Source organism: Phasianus colchicus, chromosome 1 (assembly GCF_987193195.1).
Source record: "Phasianus colchicus chromosome 1, bPhaCol1.hap1.1, whole genome shotgun sequence".
NCBI lineage: Eukaryota > Metazoa > Chordata > Aves > Galliformes > Phasianidae > Phasianus > Phasianus colchicus.
Genome location: NC_143436.1, coordinates 61792988 through 61808895, shown reverse-complemented (window position 1 = coordinate 61808895; position 15908 = coordinate 61792988). Strand labels below are relative to the sequence as shown.

Below are 15908 nucleotides of genomic sequence, written 5' to 3'. Positions count from 1 at the left end.
CTATTTGAGGCCAGTTTAAAAGTCCAGTTAAACCAATCAGACATGGGAAACGAAAGGGAAAAAAAGTCTTGTCTGTTTGAGCTTAACTTGGCCCTAGTACATCTGGCGATGGCCAGCAACCTGCAGTGCTCGCTATGTCTGTACACTTTTACAACAAAAGGAGAAAGAGACTGAGCTTGGGGCCTGACCACTTGGGGATACTTCATCTCTTTCTGTCTGAACAGTGTCTTCAACAGACTCTGTGAAAGACATGGGTATATTTGCTATTGAAAATAATTGGCATACAAGAGTTGCTGGTCTGTAGAGTGTACATATGCTGAGGATGTCCAAGGTTCAAATGTTTACCTGTTAGATTATGAAACACAAGTAACATTTTTACTTTTTATTAGTTGGAAAAAAAGATGATTTCAGATTGCATATTCAACCATAAGATTAGTGACAAGAAATTCACAGTACTGTTGGTTCACTATAAGATGTGAGAATGGATTATCCTTGAGAACAAAAATATACTCTTCACACTTCAATTCTCACTTAGCAAACTCGATCTCCAAGGAAGGCTCACTGATCTTGGCTCTTCCATTTCAACATATTATACAGCTCTTCAATCTTCGTTTTCAAGCACACAAAATATTTCCACATCACAAAGCTTATCAACTCATTTCACATGGCATTGATTTCCTAGTGATAACAATTTTCCATATACTTGACATACTCTGTGCTACACCAAGTGTAACCAATGAGATCCATGTTTAGCATTTTTAACTAATTAAGCAGCTAGCATTTGACAATCTTTTGATAACTGGAAGACATTCTTTCCTTGTACTCTCTGTTGTATATTAGACTGCTATAGGTCCATTTGTGGAGAGAAAGCTCTGGAAATAGGTAACTTACACTTTTTGGTTCTGCTTCCAATGGGTGGACTAGGCAGAGCAAAGAGTAGAGCACTGTGCAAGAGAAGCTGAGAGTTTGGGCTTTATGTAAAAATGTGAGTAGCTTGGTGGAATACCTTCTTTGCGTATGGCATTCAGGACCACAGGCAGCCTGATTAGTGAATGTTTTTTGCCTAAGACCTAAAACAGCCTTTTACATCTGCTTGTTGTGTTATATCAAGACTCCGGTCTTGAGTACTGTTCCAGTGCTTTGAGAAGAACAGAACCAGTGCTTTGAAACTCTAGATTTCCATGAAAACTTGTATACATAGAAAAGCATGGCTACAAGGCATGTCAAGGTGCTTTTTGTAAAGAGCGGATAAAACTGTCTGGGTAGATGCAGTTTTTGAAATACCATTTTCTAACTTACTCACTTGTAAACATGAGGGACGTGTCAGAAGAGTGACTCATGCCTCTGTTTCTCCATGAAGGCTACTATACCCAGATCTCCACACTGGCGGACGTCCAGGAGAATGTGATGGAGTACCTGCATGTTCTCAGCCGTCCTATGGTCATCAACCATGACCACGACATTATATGGACTGAAGCCTACATGGACAGTGCGGTAAGGAATGACACTTCAAGTCTTTAGTCAGCAAACAGTAGGGCCTATGAGCCAATCTGCTAAAGGTGTTAAACCTTCAGCTAGTATGCTAGGCATATAACTTGTCCTTGTTCCCAACTAAATATCTTATGTGTCAGAGTTGTAGTAGTATCAGAGCCTAAATGAAATCCTGAAATTTATGTAAAACCAGGAGCTGGTTGGGAAATAGAAGTTACAGCTGTGCTGAGACAAGCAGTATTTCTTTTCTGCTTGCTCCTGGAGCTGAGATGTATATATAGACTCAGGTATGTATCTGCAGTGACCCAAGAGCCCAGGACTAATCACACAGACACAGCATGACTTAAGAAGAGCTCCTGTGAAAGACGGCTACCTTCTAAAGGATTATTCACAGGAAAGACTATTTACAGCTCAAGATATGGGTCATAGAGATTTACTTCCTCTAGCCCAGTACCTAAGCACATACTGTTAGTCACAAAAAGACACAGATCTCAGTTTGGGAGGCAGGTTGACGCTCTCATTCTTAGGGATAGTAAGATGTAAGCTTGCCCACTGTACTGGCCCTGTGCTCAGCCTGTGGGTAATGGGCACATCTCACTTCGTGGGAGGGAAACAAAGAACCAGGAACCTGGGGCTCCCAACGCCCCTTCCTTGCCTCAGAGGAAGGCTTCAGAAAGTGTGACCACAAGCAGGTGCCATCATGATGTTATGTTGCCCCTGCACCTTTGAAATTCAAAAGAGAGAAGGGAAAAACAAAGTTGATTTTCACTGAAAGTATTTTCCCCTGCACTACCTTAAACAGAAGATGTTTCTCAGTCTTCATCTCCACTTCTATTTGCGCTACAGAAAGGGAAAGTTACGCTTCTTTTTGTGTTTTCCATGCTTCTAGAAAGATGTGTTGGTTTTGTTTTTTTTTTTTCATACACTGGCATCTTCACCACAGAGAGATTTCTGAATAATTGTGACAACTAGAACTGACCAGAGGAAAAATTCTCTAGAAACAGTGAGAATGTTTTCGTATAGTATTTCCTGGACAGAATTCCACTGTGGAACTAGTAATAGCTGTGATCAACAGCATCTTTAGGACGTCTGCCACAGCCCTGACAGGAACTGGGGAGAACCCACAGTTTCTGGGATATGTTTGTTGCACTTTTGTTGTTGTGTCTCTTTCCTTGCCTCTTGCCTTGGTTTGCAGTTCTTTCCCTCTGCTCCAAGCTCTTCCATCTTTGTTTCATTCCTCCATTTGTGTATTCATTCACCTGTTCATCCATGTCTCCCACTAGCTGCCACAGTCTGAGGAGGTAATTGCTGCCCTGTGTTTTGTGAGCGTGCCGTGCGTGCCGTTGCCGTGTGCTGATCGGTGTGTCAGTGTGAGCACACACAGCCACAGCTGGCCTCTACATCTGGGGGTGGGAGTCTGCTCCTCTGAGGAGCCCTCTGACACAAACAAGAGGGGAGGCAATGCTGGATGTACTGGAGAGCTGTGCTGTGGGTCCAGAGTAGATAGGGGTGTCTGTGTCGTATGGTAGCTTAGTTTACTGGATCTCTTCCACGTGTTCAATAAGTGCTGGGGACAGTAGTTTGTTGTGTATTAGCACAAGTGTTACTGTGGAAGGGAATTCTCTACAAAGAAGCATCCAGACCAATAACTCAAGACACTGGGCTCAAATCTCCATCAAGCAACTACATAGGTTATTGGCTGGCTGCTGTATGGCTCCTAGCATGTACACTAATAGAGACAGGAGGTCAGTTCTCGTCTTGCTACTAACTTGACCGAAGCAGAAATGGAAGGGAGATGCTACTGCCATCAAGAGAATAGGTCCTTTTCACTGCTAGGCATGTTTGGGAGACTCTTGTGCATGTATCTTGGCTGTTTTACCTCCTTTCTTGTATGTTTTAGAGTATCTATCTTCTGCACTAATGGGACCTTCTGCTTCCCCATTACGTGTGCACATCAACTGTACAGACAGCTCACTGTGTTGTCCCCTGTCTTTCCTATGCTTAGATGCCTGAGTGACAAGTTTATATAAGCAAGCTGTGTGTGTATTTGTGCCTTTTAAACATTTGCCTATGCTGTTTCTCATTGATGCTATTCATGTGTTTGCATATAGATGATATTTGTGTTTTACTCATATTTGTGTTGTTTTTCTACATTCTGTGCTCCATGTGTTGGTGGTTTTTACACTTGTTGCATAAGTACCTATGTCTATACACCCATTATGTGTCAGTTTTAAGTTGTGTCACCATTTCTACAGGTTTCTTCACTCTCCTGCTTCAACACATTTCACTGGCTTTCAGCCTATTCTCATCACCCCACATGAGCAAGCATTCATCCTACGATCCTGTTGGATACAAAGCATTGAAAAATGCTGCCATCTGTTTTCAGAGGGGTGTGGGAGGCAAGGAGGTGTCTCATTGTACCCAACATCTGGGTTCCCTGGGATTTCCAGTGCCTTTTGCTTGGGTTATCTGCAGTACTGCATCCGCTAACACATGGTTTGTTGTTCTCTGGCAGCTCTTTGCATCTCAGGCTCAAAGTCTGTTGCTCATGACAACAGTGGCTATGCCAGTCTTCAGCAAGAAGAATGAGACGGTGAGTGCAACATGGCCTTTGCTCTCCTTTCCAGCAACAGAGGTGTAAGACTGCAGCACACCTTTGTGGGGTTTTAGAGCCAACACTTCTCTGAAAAACTGCCTGATCATTAGGAACTGCAGTAGACTTCGGGCAGGATGTGCAGATGATAATTTGTCTGTCAAAATGATAGTCTGTCATTTCCTCTGAATACTATTTGTTCCAAATACCTCTTGAACACGACACTCCTCCCCATTTTATCCCTCCATTTTCAAAGCCAGCCTAATTCACAGCCCTGTAAGATTTGAGACTGAAAGTAATCATTACTTTGTCTCGTCTATGCATTTTATTACAGACCTCTATGTTTCACATAACAGTCCTTCATGAGTCCAATAACCTGTGTTTGGGTCAAAGTGTCCTTGAAGAAAGGCATCCAGTCTTGACCTCTTCATTGCAGTTTCTCACTCTGTTAAAAACTGATGTCTAAATTCCACTTTGAGTCTGTCTGGCTCACACTCCCATCATAATGGCTTTCTCTGCTGAACTAAAAAGCACGTAGCCTTTGGCATTTTCTCCTGGGAACTATCTTCTACATTGCAATAAAGTCAAACCTGTTTTTATTTTGATAAGGTAAAAAGGTTAGAAAATTTAGGTGTCTTTGATGAGGGCATTTCCTCTGGATTTTGAAACCCTTTACACACTTTTCTGTATCATTTCTAGTTTCTCAGCCTCGTCTCAGCTTCTGGTTCCTCACTGTTGCTGTACAAGGCACAAACTCTCCACCTACATCCTGTGAACAACTGTCTTCTCTGCCCTAGGCCAGCCTTAGCCTGTATTAATACAGCACTGCAATGGGAGCTTCTGAGCCATTTTTTTCCTCAGACATTTATAAACAAACAATTTCCCATTTTGTGGGGAATTCATGCATTCATTTGTCCTAGACTGATAATTTTGTATTTGGCATTTGGTTCACTTAGCCCGGTGACAAACGAATATGTATTGCTTCGCATGGTTGCCTCGTCCTTATTGTTATTCACACATACCAAATGAATACTTTTGCCCTCAAATCTTGTGTTCAGTCATTTTATATTACTTCTGAATCATAGCAAAAAATGTGGACTACTGTCGGATAGAAATGCTCCTATCCGTAAACATTACAGCAACCCTTGAGATTTTCTGACATATGCTAGCTGGTTTTAAATGAACATACACAAGTTTGGAGAGAACACGTGAGAGGTCAGTAGGAAGGCAGCAATGTGTATTCAGGCAGAAAACTACCCAAATTTTACTTCTGAAAATGAATTCTTGTTTTCAAGCGATCTCACGGCATTCTCCTGGGTGTGGTGGGCTCTGATGTGCCACTGAGGGAGTTGTTAAAACTTGCTCCACGTTATAAGGTAAGATTGAGATAAAACTTGCTATTTTATATAGCAAAGTCATTAGTCATTCTTCCATGGGCATGTCTCTGAAAAGTCATTCTTCTGCCTGTAGGAAGAAGAATGAGCATAAAGCAAGAGCAGTTGGTTGTGGTGATACATCATAGGAACACAGGAAATCATTCACCCCTTAGGATGCCTCAGAAACACAGGGACTGGATGATCCAGTGGATTCATAACTGATCATCAGTTTTGACTTTATGATCACCTGCTCAGATCCCTCAAAGATGATACGGATCGGATAGTCCATCTCATAAAAACTAATGTTTTATATCCAGTTCCCAGTGGATAAGCTGCCATATCAGTTGCCAAAAAATAAACTAGTTTCCCTGTCAACATATTCTTGGCAGAAAATCTAACAACTGAATGGACTTGGGAAAGCAAATGGTTTTGTTATGCATAGTTGTCCTTTTTTTTTCCAGCTCAGCTTGAAGACTTCTTGGCAGCACAGTGAACAGGAAGTTGGCTCTCACTCACTGATGCTATACCTAGACAGAATATTTGCTTTCCAGAATTAGTCCAAGAGTTTCCACTAGTTTTGTGCTCGATATATCTTAAAAAAGAAAAAGCATTCCCAATAGGCAAACACTCCAGAGATGTGCTGTTTAGTTTGGTTTCTGCTGTAAGTTCTGTGCAGTGACATTTTGTTCAATAGGTCTGCATACCAGGAGATGGTAAACTCCTCCTAGAATCACCACAGAAATCAGGTAGTTTGAGCCATCATTTCCAATTTCCAGTTTCTGCTAAAGAACTATCAGACAACAACTACCAGTTAGGCAGCTGTCCAAAATCTGATTGCTAGAGACTCATAGGAATGGAAGTGCTGTCAGAGGCAATGCATCTGTGTGGCACTTGAGACCTAGATGCAGGATTTAGAGACCATTTGCTTGTAGCTATAGCAAACTGCCCTTCAGGCAACCCAGGAACTGAGAGTATTGGGGTGCCTGGACTCAACAGACCAATGCCAGCTGGTTTGGGCCTGTGAGAGGCTTGTCCAGGAACTTCACTTTTTATACAAATTCATTTTCTGTGGGACACTTATACCTTTTCATTTTCCTTCCTCAGTGTCACTCAAAAGCCATGTGTCACAATAATCTTTCTTCTAGACTTAGAAGGAGAATTGTCCCTTACTCCAAGCAATGCCATGGAAGAAAGGAAAATATTTGAAGGGTTTCTTTACATCAGAGGCAGGACATGATTTCCCAGAAGCTATTTCAGTTTCAGACCACTTTGGAAACCTCATTTCTTCACCTTGACTCCCATGGCATACAGGCTACAAAGGACCAGTTCCAGAGCTACCTTGAGAGCTCACTTGAGCCCGCGCTTTTCATCTTTAATAGGCCAGCAAGGAAATTTGATGTAGTACTGATCCAGTGCCTTGGATGCATCTGCCATGCTGAGTTCTATGCAATTTGAAAAAAAAAAAAAAGAATCTTTTAAATAGAGTCCAAGTTTTGATCTAAGATTGTGCAATACATAATCCATTCCCTTCAAAAAAAGTGCAGTGAATGACTTACCTCCCTGCTTTCCTATTGTTAGCCCTCCAAGATTGTCTCTATAGGAACATAAAGTTACTACATTTTTTTTTGAAGATAGAAACCTTACCATTCTTCCTTCTGACACCTCTTATTTTGGCAAGCACAGGCTATCCATGAGTTTTCAGCAACTCACAAGTTAAGCTGGAATTTGTATTATGTATGGGCTTGATCTGAGTAATTGCTCTCTTGGAAATCTCTTGCAGATCAGGTCAGACGGTGCCTGCTCTGGCTTGATTATGCTACTCTTTAAAAAGCATTGTAAATGGGAGGCCTATACAACTGGCCGAGGCTCCGTATGGTCTTGCCAACAACCAGAACGTATCACGGAGTTCCTCTGCAGACTGACCTGGTTTCTAAAGGAGGCATCTGGGGCTCCCCACTCCAGCATGGTTTGTCCTCTCAGAGTAGCCAAAACGGCAGAGATAAATGCTTTAGGATTAAGCCTGTTTTCTACCAGTGTATACCTTTAATAAGAAAACATTTGTGAATATTCTGAGTTGGCAGGGTACTAGTGGCAATCCTTATGCAGCCGTTTTTCTAGCAAAAGCAGAGCTAATTATTCTCATGCCTCTTTTTCCAGCTGGGTGTCCATGGATATGCCTTTCTGAACACCAACAATGGCTACATCCTCTCACACCCAGACCTCCGTCCCTTGGTATGTACAACTGAGAATTTAAGAAGCTTTGCTAGTGTGGAAAAACTGGCTTTCAGGGGTGCTCCTTACTTCTCATGTTTTACTGATATACCAGCCTCAGAAACATGAGGAACAGAGAAATCAATGCCACAACCATAGATGTATATATGCATGCATGTGTATGAAGTGGGAGGTGCCCTGCCTTTCCTCTCTGTAAGAATGCATGTGGATGATATATTTGTGCATTGCTGTGTTGTGGGTACATTTGTGGGTGTATTTGCATGCATGCAGCATTTCACTGCTGGGCTGAAGGACCCCTCACACACCTCCTTCAGGAACATTCAGCACCCCAGTAATAGCTGGCACACAGTTGTAATGTTGGACATATGGAGAACCTGAGGCTAGCAGGATCCAGCACCACAAATCCTAGTCACATGTAAGTCAGAGACAACTTAGGGATCAGTAAACCAGCTGGGTGGATGCAAGGATAATTCTCATTTGTGGTACCACGTGGAACTCCAGACCACACATCTCTGTGAACACCCAGCAGGTTTCATTACCCAGGCACGCTATGCATTTGATACTTCATACATGTTCCTGTCAACACAAAAAATCTCCACGTGCACAGCAATAGTAGTTAGTATGGCTACAGGTGAAAGAAAGTGCCACCACAGGCTTCCCAGCAGCCACCTTCATAAAGGCAGACCACAGATGTGGGGAGTTACTTCATTAAGTCAGGAGGAGGAATGTATCACATTTCCAGAGAGGCAAGGCAAAGCCAGGTAAGGTTGCTATCTTATCCTCCACCTGAAACTGATCTCTCTGAGTCTACTTCATGCCTTTTTCTTCATCAGGAAGATGACAGGCAAATAGTTGTCTTTTATCAGTTTTTTTATCAGTTAACCCTGAGGTGAAAAGCCTCCATTTTTCTCAGTGAAGCTGAAGCCTAATACCTATCAGAACAGATCTCCTGCTGGTGTAATAGCATTAATGGGATTACACTCTTAGCTGTGGGGAAAAAAAAGTGGTTTCCTGGAGGTGAGCACATTGAAGTGTATCATACTGACCTATTTAGCTGAATATTCTCACAAACTAGGCCATACCCTTTATCTGCAAGTTCACCTATGTTCTCGCTTGTCCCTTTCTCCTGAAAAAGCCTTTCCCACCTGAAATATCCCAACGGTGCCTGCATAAAGAAATACACAGCATGGGATTGAGAAGGCACTTGCACCCAAGTGCTGCCTTCCCAGTCAGAGAATGAGACAGTATTATTCTTTGAATTCAATTTAATTCTTCACAGGTTAGTTTAGAAAAGGTTAGTTTATCTGGATGCTTACTTGAGTGTTTTTCTTCTTTGATTTTCTTTCTTTTTTTTTTTTTTTTTAATAAATATCAGTATAAAGAAGGAAAGAAACTGAAGCCTAAGCCGAACTACAACAGTGTAGATCTCTCAGAAGTGGAATGGGAAGACCGGGATGAAATAGTGAGTATTGGAAAATGAATTCAAGCTTTTTGTAGCTCCTTCTTACTATTACTTAGCATACCTGTACAGAATGAGGGGGAGGGAAGTGGCACTCCTGCTTTTACTGTATGTAATCGGCCCTATGAGAAGCTGGTGAGAAGAGAACAAGGCCAGTGCTCCCTACTAATTTCTTGCCTTCCTTATCTGTATGAGCTTTTGTCCCCACAGAACAGGGAGGGAAAGTACTTGCAGAGGAAGGAAGAAGTTGGAGGATGCTTCAAGGAGTCAGTCTGTGTGTACATGGCCCACATGCTGGTGGTAGCTGCTGCACCTCTGGATTCAGCTTAATACAAAGCCAGAAAAGCTTGGGAGTAGGGAGATGTCCCATGATGTTACTTGTACATGCAGTACGTGAGATATAGCAGAGCCCACTCAACTAATGAAATTCACAGCAAGGAAGAAAGTGCAATTCAAAAAGAGACTAAAGCTTGCAGTCACTTCTAATGATCGACAAAGAGCGTATGGGATATATCACTTAAGAAAATGGTTTTCCAGAAAACACCTTATTGCACGTGTGGAACCTCTGAAAACAGTAGCTGACTAAAGGGAAATGACTTGAAAATGCTTTTTCTACTCTGTCTTAAGCAAAACTATTAAAAAGTGGTTAACAAGAAACAGCATGCATCTCAACAGCTGCGTGTTGCAGTGTATCAGAACTTGGAATCCAGATACAACAGGAATGTAGATGAACTCCTCCATAGCTGGTTTTCTTTTACTCAAAGGAGTTAAGAGAGAATAGCTACTTAAGTTACTAAGATAAGAACTGAATTGAGAGTAAGATAGAATTAGCTGTAGGACACATGCTTCTGGATTACAGGGGAGACTGCTGAGATAAGCAGATCTGGTGCTATAGATGCCCACTTAGGTGGGACAAAGAGCCCAGCAAGGGGATCACAGCAGCTATTATGGCCAGTGCAGGGCAAGCACTCAGGGCTGTGCTGGGGTGGAAGAGTGTGGCAGACTGAGAAAGGAAATGAGACTGAAATATAGAATCAAAATCATAGAATCATCAAGGTTGGAAAAGATCATCTAGTTCAACAGTCCACCACCAATATTGCCCACTAAACCATATCCTTAAATACCACATCTACATGTTTAACATAGAGAAAAAGGTAAAAATAAGCAGTTCTATACGCAGTGGACTTGTCAAGATACGGGTTATCTGTGGCTTTGTGTGGGTTCGCTGATGTCTTCTAGCATTTCTGCTCCCATGGTAGTTTTCTATCTTACTGGAACCACTATGGGAGCTACTTCTCTCTATACCCAATATGCTGTTTCACAAATACATACATACGTGTATGTGTGTGTGTGTGTATATATATACACATTTTGAGGAAATTAAAACTTTGCTGCCATATTTATTTGGCTACCAGGTTAGTGTCTGATCAAATAACATTGCTATCTGAATGCTAATATGATGCACAGTGTAAGGTTTCAGTCCTTACACAATCAGAATAAAATGATAAAATGTCAAAAGAGGCATGCAAAACAAAGCCACTTTGTGTTCTTCTGCTGCATCTTCCAGAAGAAAGAAAGGCTGCAGCCACTGAGAGTACAGAGACATTCAGTGACGTGAGCAATATCTGCAGTGTGACTTCAGCAAGTTGAGAGTCTCTCAAGATACACCCACTGCAGCAGAAAGCTGCCAACGTTTCAACACTCAGATTCACAGCTATGGTATTAGATCAATGACAGACTCAACATCAGTTGCAGTGTAATCTCAGCAACACTGATAAGCAGCAAAATCAGACTGGAAAAATATGCCTAAGTGCTAATGATGTGTAATACAGCCAGCTGCCAAAGAGAAGAAGAGAGGGAACATAGCACTGTCTGGAAAAGACAAATTGATGTAGAATGGTGCGACTTGCAGCTAGGAAGTTTAGGCTTGCTTGTAAAGAAATTCTGGGCTATTCTTAGTGTGAGGGAAACAGGGAAGAGTTGAGGGATCGTGTCCAGTGTCAAGAACTGCCACCCAAACGGAGTTTCTTCAGCCTTGACAGAACTTTTAAAGAGGAAATTAGTGTGCAAGGATGTTGTGACTGAGTGGCAAAACACCTAGATGTTATAAGAACCCTCAGGAAAACTGTATGTCTATTGGTTTGAAGCTACATGAGTGGATGGGGAAAAGGAATCACCAGCACTCATTGCCTGTAATGGTGACAGCACGGATCCATTGCTTCTGAGATCTTGCATGCCAGGACTGTGTCTGCTTTTGAATATTCAGAGCAGGAGAAGCTAACATGGAAGAAACAGCAAGAAGCAGCAACCTGCAGCCACTGCTGCCCCAAGTGGGGCATAGCATGTAGTCTGCCTGTGGACAGGCTGGGGCTGAGGAGATCCGAGATCTCATTCCCATTGATTTACTTCTCCACTGCCCCATGGTGCAGTGAGGGATGGCTGACATTCAAGAAGACATGAATGAAACAGCAACAACCGAACTGAATCCACAACCCAGAGAAATTGCTTCAGGCTGTCAGACCAGAACAGAGTATGCTGTGGCTCTGGCAGGAGGTCAAGCTCTCTTAGCTAGCAAGGAGTTACAGTACCAGTCAGTGTTTGGATTTCCAAGACACGGACTTTGGAAAACACAAGCTTCTAAGCCTGTAAATAACCCACATCAAACAGCCATAATAAATAGAGCTGTGGTCTTGTAAAGCAAATGCAGTTGAGTCTGGCCGGCACCTGAATGGAAGCCTGTCTCTGGAAGTACGGAAGCAATTTGTGTGAATGAATAAGCTACTTCCCACCTTTTTTTTCTACCCAGGCTGAAGCAACAGGCTGATATGCTCTGGCAGGCTGAACTTAATGTCAAACCCTCTGCACTTATGGAAAAATTTCCTGGCTCTTGCTCGCAAGAGGCTGGGAGTCACTGAGAAAATTATATTTTGACTTTGGAACCTGGATTGAATAAAGTGGGCTTCGCACTGCCTCTCCAGCTATCACACAGCCTTGCTTTGCTGTGTTAAACAGCTGCTTTGTTGCACTCAGAAGTGGTACTCTGTACAGTCTATAATTTATAAATCAGTTTAAAGAAATGCCAAAGGGCTTTGTAGTCAGCCTAAGGGAGCCGGTGGGATTCTCAGGTGTCTCCTCTTTCAGGCTCTCAGAGAATCACACTAATGACATTCTGGCTGCCAAACGATGAAGTCTGAAACGTGGACTGACAGTTTCATAGCTTCCAGATCCTTTCCTTTAGCTCAAAAGACATATCAACAGGCTTTCAGCATAAGCCATTTTTATTCTGTGTCACTGATTGGACAAAGATCCTGACCACCAAGAACAGGTTTTCCGTTTAAAAGAAGTAAAAAAAAAACAAGCTGTGGGGGGAAAAAAGTGACACCCACTCTTTCCTGTCAGGCCCTGTATTTTAACAATGAGCAGCTCTATTAATTCCCATCCTGCTCTACCAGAGATGCTAATGCTGATCTTGTTCACCTCTGCAGCTGAGATCTGCCATGATCAATGGGGAAACAGGCTACCTCTCCATGGATGTGAAGGTCCCTGTGGATAAAGGGGTAAGAATGATCCTGCTCAGGTCACACAAAGGGAGGGGAAATGGATGCTGAAGAACCATGAAGGATGTGGTTTTAACTCTCAGCATTTCTGGTGTGAGGATTTTATTGTTTCACCACATACGTTACACGTGCTAAAGACATAAAATAGAACATAGTTAGAAGTGCTCTTTTTACCTATCAGCATTCTGCATGAGCAAACGCACTGGAAATGCCTCACAGCTCCCTGCATGCTGTTCATTGTTTATAGGGCTGTGAAACGAATCAGAGATAGTCAAGAGTTTAGAGATGGGGAAGACACATTGAGCTGACAGAAAGAGGCTTGGATGCTTTTTTCAACTCTCTTTCCTTACCCAAAAACACTCTAGAAAGCTGTCCCTCACTCTGTCAGAATGTGTTTTCCTTTATTCAAGTCCAGGATTAAATTTCTATGCAAATATTTACAAGCATTTTATGAAAACTTCTAGTGAAATGGAGACTTGTGAATGTTCCCTACCAGCTCTAATGTAAGGTTGTACATCTTCCCCTGGAATCAGTGCAAAATTGTCTTGTATATTTAGGTTCACTGGTACTTTTTCATTTGGGTTTATTTAACTTTCCCAAAGAGTTTGGCTTCCATCATTTCCTCTTAGGAAGTATTCCAGAGGCCTGCAAGTTTAACTGCCCAGAAGTCTTCCAAAAAAAGTTTCCATCTTTTTTTATAGAGCTGGCTGGTCTGCTCCCATGCTAAGCCAGTCAGCACCAATTCCAACAGGCCAATGCTCACAGCCATAAGCTGAAATTATGCCATTTCTCAGTGAAGATACCCCTGCATTTCCTCTGAATGGTTGCATTGCTAGATATTGTAACTAAATTACCCATCTCTGTTTTTGGTGTTTACAACTATCAGGTACTGTCAGCTGTCAATGGGTTTGCCCTTCCCCAACATCTACATTTGAAATACACAATATTCAGTCCAAGCAACTGAGCAATTATTTTTGTTGCCTTTGTTTCTTGTATCATTTCTGGTATCTAGGTACCAGAGCTTCACTGAACTATTTGAGCACTGTTTCCCTCTTTCTCTGTAGAGCACTTCTATTCTCTGCAATAGGCTATTTCTGAACAGGAAGCCCCAGACCTCCTTTCTGCTGTCCCTTCATTTTTTTCTCCATCCCACAGTTGTCCTAGAACTACTGCCTACATTTCTATGTTTCTTAGCTATTTTTTCCAGTTGCCTTTTTTTTTTTTTTAACCTGAATTCCCCTCCTCCTTTTCATCTTTATAATCTTCAGAGCTGCTAACACAATATGCAGAGAAATGTTGATTTATTTTATCTTACAGATCACTGTACATAATGGCTCCCAATAGAGTCTCTCTCTCTGAATAGGTCATCTTTTCCTGATGCACTGTGTACTGCTTCTTTCTGTTTAGAGTACTGCTGTTGGTTCTCACTCCAGATCCCAGAATTTAGAGTCACATTAAATGATTCTTTAGAATAAAATTTCATGAAAAGCTGTTTCAACTTCTTTATATAAACCCAGATACAGTGCATGTCCTTTATTCTCTTCATGCATTATCTTTGTTATTCTGTTGGAAAAGAACAGGGTTTTCCAACAAGATCTATTCTTTGTCAGTCTAGATTGCTTATTTCTTTAATTTAACCTCTTTTTTTCTGTCTCTGGGCACCCACAGTAACATATCTTCTGAGTCATCCAAAGATAGCATTTTAGTTCAATATTTTAAGGGCATCTTTCTGCTTTCCTACTGAGGAAAAAAAAAATAACAAAAAGTGGCCTTGGTAAGAGATATTATGTGTTTTATTCTGCAACGCTGTGAGCCTTATGAAGTATAATAGGAGACAGAAATTGAGCAAGTTACAATTTTACTATTATCTGAATACACGGAGTAGAGACCAGAAGTGAAATTGCATTTCCCACTGTTGCTGTGCTAGCTGATGAAGCAGAGCAGCAGTTGAAACAAAGAAAGTGCTGACAGAGCCTGGAACCACAGAGAATGAGGCAGTCAGAGGAGAGAAGGGCTGAATGAAGGGGATAGGAATTCTGTCAGCCACACAACAGCAATTCCCCAGGCTGATCTTGGGAAAGTATCGAGGGCAGAGTGAGACAGAGAGGGAAATATAAGGAATGAAGGTGAAGTTAGAGAGATCTGGTGGCAAAAACTGCCTTTGTTTTCAGCTTGGGGACAAATGGATGGGCCTGTGGCAAACATTGATGGCGTTAGTCAAGAGTGACTGCCTAGAACAGTCACAGTACCCAAACTTGAAATGTACGTGTTACCAGACCTTGGTTGCTGGAGTTAAAGGAACTTTGGGACACCGCTGTCAGAAATGGGGCCTGATTTTTGGGTGGTCCTGTGTGAAGCCAGGAGTTGGACTCAATCATCCTTGTGGGTCCCTTCCAGTTCAGGATATTTTGTGATTCTGTGTGCAGAAGAGGGGCAGCAGGTAGGGAGTAAAGGATGAGCAGAGCAAACACTGCTGAAATATCTCAGAGCAGTGGTACCCCTGGGCTGTCATCTGTTGTATGCTTACCCACATCTCCTTCTTTGCTCTGCCTCTTCCCCATCAGATCAGACTATAAACAGGGAGTCTCAGTCTCAATTGTACTTTCTCCACCACCGTGCCATGTTGCCTGGGTCACTGTAGCCTTTCTGGAACATCTCAGCTCAGCAAAAGTCTATTCTGTTGCAGTACACAATTACCATACATGGAGAGAGAGGGAAGAGAAAGGGCTGAGCTCTTTGCCATCATCTCACTGTAAAAAAAAAAAACAAACCAGCCTTTCTCCATTTCTCATCAGCCCAGTGCTAACCTCTCCTTTGTGCACTGTACCTCTTCTATGGCTGCATGGCTTGAGCAGGTTAGAGCAGGCATGACTTTCCCTGGGGAACAGTGAGTTTTCTGTATTCACTTGCTGTCTCCCACACACATCCTCTCACCTCATTTTCAGACTGGGACTGGGATTTTAAACATATTAGGGTTCCTATTCTGCCTTAAGGGTGGGATAAAAATTTTCCAAAAACTTTTCTCCTTTGGAAAAGAATTCCACTTTCCTATAGGAAAAGACCAGTCTGGCAAACAGCTGAAGTTCTAAAGCAGCTTTCTTGAGTTGAAATGTCAGTCAGAAACAAATATTTTCATATGAATCAAAATGGCTTGGATTTGAATCAGCACTTTTCTTTAATTTGAAAATGTAAATTGTTTC

At 42.1% G+C, this 15908-nt stretch overlaps 1 protein-coding gene across 1 annotated transcript in view; it reads left to right on the top strand.

Annotated features, from left to right (window-relative positions):
* The window catches only part of CACNA2D4 (calcium voltage-gated channel auxiliary subunit alpha2delta 4), a 111008-nt gene that overhangs the window by 28321 nt on the left and 66779 nt on the right, over positions 1-15908 (top strand). The window contains exons 13-18 of the mRNA XM_090145274.1: positions 1361-1494; positions 4007-4084; positions 5380-5460; positions 7618-7692; positions 9068-9154; positions 12637-12708. Coding sequence (XP_090001400.1) covers positions 1361-1494; positions 4007-4084; positions 5380-5460; positions 7618-7692; positions 9068-9154; positions 12637-12708 — 527 coding nt within the window. The remainder of the gene's footprint in view (positions 1-1360; positions 1495-4006; positions 4085-5379; positions 5461-7617; positions 7693-9067; positions 9155-12636; positions 12709-15908) is intronic.